Genomic DNA, 5993 nt, shown 5'->3' on the forward strand with positions numbered 1-5993 from the left:
CTTGTTTTTTTAATGGAAAGAAAACTGATTGAAGTCATTCAAATTAAGCTTTTTTTATGTTCTTCAAAAAAGTAAAAATAAATGTTTTGCATTAAATACATAAGTTCAGGAGTGTAAAACATTTTCATTGTTAGAAAGTTTGCTTTTTATTTTAAAGTACAGAAATTATTAGAAATGAAACTCTCATTTTAAGAAAGTATTTTTCTGTTTTTTAGGAAAGCTTAACAAAAATTACCTGCAGAGCTGCCTCTCCACAGGATGTAGCTCAAGCCCGGGCACTTTCAAAATAAAAGGAAAACACAAATATGCACATACTAAGTTGCTTTTATTAATACAGAACTGCATGCTACAGAGACTGTACAGCATAAACATTTATTCATTACAAAAAACGTGGTTTTGGAACCATTTAAAATAACAGGAAAAAACAAACAAACAAACAAAAAATAAAATAAAAGATAAGAGCATAAAATAGAACAGCAACATCACAGCCGTTAAGGAAACATTCAAACTATTTATCATTAGCATCTTAGTAAACCAGAGAAGAAATCGACAGATTACAGTCGTGTCATGTCAACTACAATGGCACCGAGTGGATGATTCTTTTGTAGCTTTTTTTACAGCCTCTTGCAACATCAACATGCCTATTTTTTCTATCTACCTATATGCAGTAGTGTACTTAAAAGTGGCAGTTTGTGTATTTTTTTTTTTTTTGTATTTAATAGTTTTTTATGAACCTCCTAATATACATAATTTGGCCCTCGTGGGTTTATACAGTATGATGTCCGTCTTTTTATTAAGTTTAAATTTTATTTGACAATTTGCTACCAAACACATTTGTTATAGCAACATTTATACTACATACATAGCAATCTATGTAACGTCACAGCAAAGAATGGTATCAAAATAAAATAAAAACAAACATCAAAACAAACGAAAAAAAAAAAAAATAGATCCCTACAGCTTTTTTTGATTTTTTTTTTAATCTGGGGTGGTGGGGTGGGGCAGAGAGAAAAAAAAAGAAATCACAAAAATTTTGGCACGAAAAAATCTGTACACGGATCTACAGTCTGAGGTGTGACTGTGCAATAAAAAACAAGGGCTTTAGACACTTTTCCAAGCACTGAACAAACGGTACCCCACTGTCTGGTTTCAAGTTTTCTTGCCGTCCTTTTTTTTGTGTGTAAAATGGCTTACAGAAGCGTTTCTTGAAATGAGGCTGTGCATACTTCTTGTTTGTGAGGGAAATCCGGGGGATTTTGGTGAGGACGAATCAGGCGACAGACAGACCTCCTTGTAAAAACGGATCCATCCTTTATCTTAAGAAAAATATTTGTACAATGTATTCAACAGAAAAAAATAAAATAATAAAAAGAGACACGTACAAGATACAACAAGCAATTTCTAAAGCAATAAATACTACTGGTCCTAGCGTTGTGACAATTTAATATCCCTTAACCCTCCCCACCCGCCCCTTAAGCCCACCCTCAACGTTCCTGACTCCGCCCCCAAAGGTAAACAAGAAAAGAAGAGACAGTGGAAGAATGCATATTTAACACAGTAACGCCAACCCCCCCTTTTTCCAATTCTGTACATTTAAACAAGTAACATCACAATTAAAGTTGCTCCTCGGGGAGGGGTCACAGCCAGCCTCCTGCCCTCCAAGAGTTTGAACAGGTGTCGAATGATTGGTTCGAGAGCTCGTATTTAATACAAATAAGAAGAAGAACCAACTCTTTCCAGAACAGGGCTCACTGAATAATCTACCGCTTCAAAAAAAATTAAACATTTAAACTGTTGGATGTATTTTTTTTAGTGTGTTGGTGCTGCTTAACACTACAAAAAAATAAAATTAAATTCCATAAAAATTTGGGCTATACTACAGCTCGCTGTATCACTTCTTTATAATAATTACTTTTTTTTTCAATAATGAAGGGTCAAATATTGACCAATGAACTTCGAGAAAAGAACGAAAAAATTTCGGAGCCTCGCGGCACAGAAACATAAAAATACCAGAAGGGCGAGTGCAGAGCGGAAAAAGAAAACTAGAAGGGCAGACTATTCTATAGACTTGGTCACTAGCGATAGAGGCTGGGGGGCTGCGGAGGGGTGGAGCGAGCGGGAATGACACAGCGCTGCCGAGGGCCGGGCCATCGAGGAGCCCGGCTGCCGCGAGGACGAGACGTCGGCGCGCTCCAGAGCTCCGTTGTGGGAGGAGGCGGCGGGCGTTTTGCCGGCTGCCGCAGAGTTTTCCAGTTGAACCAAAGGCGGCCCAGCCAGGAGGTGCGGGTGGTGGAGTGGCTGGTGGGCCGGTTTCATAGTCAGTGAGAGAGGTTGCATTTGTTCAGTCTGAGGTTTGGACTCTTTTGAGGAGGGGGAGGGAACCACTGAGGAAGGAGAGGATGGGGGGGAGTCTAGTAAGCTTCCGTCCGTAGAGGGAGGACTGGCACAGCTGCCTTCACCTTGGATGTAGCGAATGCACTTTTTTTTTCTCCTGAGGGAGAAGATGAGAAGGAAAAAAAAAACATCTTTTAGCATCAAACCCTTAAACTCTCGGCCTCCAGAGCACCTCGGATTACTTAAATGCGCCCAAATTCGGTCCTCGAAAACTGGCCGATTAGACTTTTAGGGGCATTTAAATAAACCCAGGAGGGAGGGGGGAAACACTAACCACCAGACAGGACAGAGATCGAGGGGAAAAAGTTGGTGATAGACGGAAAATGGATGGAGTGGTAACGTTTGCTCTCTGAATTTAAAGTCGCCCCCCCTTCCTCCCCTTCTCCTGGGGGCGGCGAGTTTGGAAACTGGGCGAAAAAAGTCAACACCACCTTTGCATCTGCCCCACGGACACGAGTGTGAGCGTGTTGAGGGGGTCAAGGCAGCATGTTTACATTCCTGCCTGGGGTTGGGACCCCCCCCACTCCCTGTTCAGCTCATGAATGCGACTCTACTGCGAAAGCTCATCTTTTACGCTGACCCCCACAGTGACCCCCCCCTCTCAGTCGGGTCCTGCCTGCAGCAGTGGGGTCTATTCCAGCCTTTCCTGGGATATTCACAAGCTTTTGAAGACGTATACGAATTGTATTTTTTTTTTTTATTTTCGTTTTATATCTAAATCCAGAGAGCAGATTACCGAGAAAGACGAACTCCAACAGAACACAGAACGTGAAAAACCTGGAGGACATGCTGGATGAAAAGACAGGCATGCATTTGTGATGAGCACACGGAAACACAGAAAAAATAATAAATAAGAGTGAGCATGAGGCTTCTGGGAGCACCGACGCCGGTGCGGAGCATCGACCGGGCCTTAAAAAGGTATCGTTTTGCTCCTACATACATCACGGTCCCTGTAACTGTCTGTCAAACTGCAACAAATGAGCTAATATCCATTTTTTAACAGACATATTGATTTATAGTATGTGCCTGTGTGTGTTATTGATTCTCCGTCTCCTGGGAAATTATAGCAGATGCATCTTTTAGGAAATGGAGCCCAGAGAGAACTTTTAACCTCTCTGAGTGAATTACAGCACTTTGGGGGCATTATTCTTTAAGTAAAAGTGCTGTTTTAAAAAAAAAAAAAAAAAATCAGGAAACATCTAACTAAATAAGGAGACCCAATGGAAATTTGTGAAATATGGAAAACTTGTGGATGAAGCCTCTGGATGAAAAGGTGCAGCAGAAGCGTGGCGGTGGAGACACAACGGAGGGTGTTAACGTAGCAGAAACAAATACCTACCATGAAAATATTCCAAATTCAAAGACTGCTTGTGTCGGAACAGAAAGACAACAGGTAGGGACTAAGTAAGGGTTATTGAAGAGGAAGAAGGAGGAGGAGGAGAAGGAGGAAGAGGGCACAGAAAAGAGTGTCACTGAACAGGCCCTCAGAGAAAGCAGGGCTAAATTTGTACGGACAACGCGGTTACTCAAAAAAGCTGCCAATTAGGACAAACAGAACAGTAGAGTTGGGAGGGAGTTACGCTTGGAAAGAAAATGGATTTTCAACTAAATAGGAATCTGTTTTGAATTTCACTCAAATGACTTTTTTGTTTGTTTTTCCGGGAAAAATCCATTTTCTTTTCCTGGGCTTGAACTGAGTTCAGCGAAAGAATAAGCAGGAAATGCGTCAGTGAGGCGAAAGGACACCTCACTGCTCTGCTTTAAGGGAAAAGAACATCTGAGCCAATGATCTTGGAGGAAGATGCTCGTTTTGGGGGTGTCTTCACCCCCCCCAAAATGTCGCTACAGCAGTTATACCTGCATGGTTTGCACCATAAACTCAGCTGGTCAAGCCCGAACAAGGCACGACACTTCTTTGGGGTATTTGCATCTGTTAGCCAAAGAGGTAGACACAAACACAGACAACAACAAAAAAAAAGAAATAAAAAACGGACATGTCATTGCACAGACAAAAAAAAGGAGGCCAGGGCTTAGATGTAGGCTGGCAACACTAGGACATCTTCCATATGGACCAAGCCATCAGCCTCCAGATCCTCCAAGCCCCAACCTGCCAGTTTACCACTTTAAACACAACTTTTTAACACACACACTCACACACACAAACGTTCAGTCAAACAATCTCAGCCTAATGAGTTTCTTTTTTTTTTGCCCCCCAAAAGTTAAAAATCAAAACCCAGAGAACAGGGCGTGGCTGGAGGAAGCTGTGAGGTCCCGATAGCCTGGTGGGACAGGCGGAGGGAGGGAGGTGGGCAAAGAGGGGGAAGGAGTAGCACAGAGCAGCGGAGGAAGTCCCAGCATACAGTTACTCAGCCTTCACCTGGCCTTGGCAAGTGCAAGCACACACCATACACACCTGCACGGGCCACACCAGTTATTCTGTTGGTCGAGCCCAAAGCGCGCTCGACACTTCTTAGGAGCGCTCAGGTCTGATGCCGCAACAAGGAAGGGGAAGCCAGCAGAGAGGAGGAGGAGGAGGAAAAGGAACCGATAGAATAAGGAAATCCAAACAAAAAAGGAATGAGGAGAAAAAAAAACAGGTAAAGGTGAATCTGTGAAGCAAGAAATACCTTCAAACCCACAAAAGCTATCATATAAATCAAGACAGGAATGCATTCAAAACACATTAGTGGAATCAAAACGCATGCATTATTATCAGACTCCGTCAGATAATCTAAACTCACGTTAAAGACAAGCTTCTTTGGCCGGGATTGGATTAATTTGCTGTTAGATGCTATCAGTGCACTAGGATTTCAAAGAGGCGGGGTCAAGGTGGTGGAACTAGGTGGTAGCAGATTGCTTAAAACGGCAGGATTTAGCCTGAGCCAAGAGGGAAGGATTAAAAAAAAAAAAAGAAAAAAAAAAGAGGAGGCTGGAACCCAAAGAAGGGAATCTGCTCTTCAGAGCTGGCATCAAACCCTTGATTGGTTTCCATCAGCGTTGGCCGTCTGCAGCTCAACAGCTGCCAGTCACACTCTAAGCAGGAATGGTGTCACAATCCGAAGTGGAGCAAAAGTGACAGCCCGGTTTGAGGCCAGCTTCATCCCAGCAGAAACACTTTCTTTCTTTTTTTTTTTTTATATTATTTTGGAGGCCAAACTCATGCCGGCCCAGGAAAGCTACAAGTGCTGCTACTGAAGCCGTCAGATTAAGGAGGTTCACCCTTTAGGTCGAACTTCTAACTTTACTGCATCATCATGTCAAAGTCAAAGTAGTTTAGCTTTAGCATCGATTAAGAAGAAGGAAGCAGCAAACAAGGAGAACATTTTTTTTTTTTTTTCAGAATTTGCCTACACATTGCAAAAAGAAAAATCAACAACAAAACAGTGATTTAATACTCAAAATGACATTAGCACCTGTAATCGGAGGAAGTGAAAGGCAAGGGTTTGGAAAATATTCTCTGTGTTCTGAAAAAAAAGAAACAGATAGAGAGGCCTTCAAGAAGAAATCCGTCACCAAAACCAGCGCTAAAAAATAATAAAAATGCACAACAACAGGTGGCTCCTCACAAAATGATCAGAAGACTACAAATGAATAAAAAA

The 5993-nt window shown here is 42.1% G+C and overlaps 1 protein-coding gene across 25 annotated transcripts in view; it reads right to left on the reverse strand.

Moving 5' to 3' along the window:
- Positions 1-306: 306 nt before the first annotated feature.
- Positions 307-5993, reverse strand: part of tcf7l2 (transcription factor 7 like 2) — an 87896-nt gene continuing 82209 nt past the window's right edge. For 9 of the 25 annotated variants that reach the window (XM_024284563.2, XM_024284564.2, XM_024284560.2 and 6 more), the window contains 3 exons: positions 5808-5858; positions 4808-4880; positions 307-2491 (listed from right to left, as the gene is read on the reverse strand). In XM_024284563.2, coding sequence (XP_024140331.1) covers positions 2056-2491; positions 4808-4880; positions 5808-5858 — 560 coding nt within the window. In that variant the 3' untranslated portion in view covers positions 307-2055. Of the gene's footprint in view, positions 2492-3732; positions 3795-4250; positions 4325-4807; positions 4881-5807; positions 5859-5993 lie in introns of those variants that run through there. The other 16 variants (XM_024284565.2, XM_024284567.2, XM_024284572.2 and 13 more) reach the window with 7 other exon arrangements.

Source organism: Oryzias melastigma, linkage group LG19 (assembly GCF_002922805.2).
Source record: "Oryzias melastigma strain HK-1 linkage group LG19, ASM292280v2, whole genome shotgun sequence".
Taxonomy (NCBI): Eukaryota; Metazoa; Chordata; class Actinopteri; order Beloniformes; family Adrianichthyidae; genus Oryzias; species Oryzias melastigma.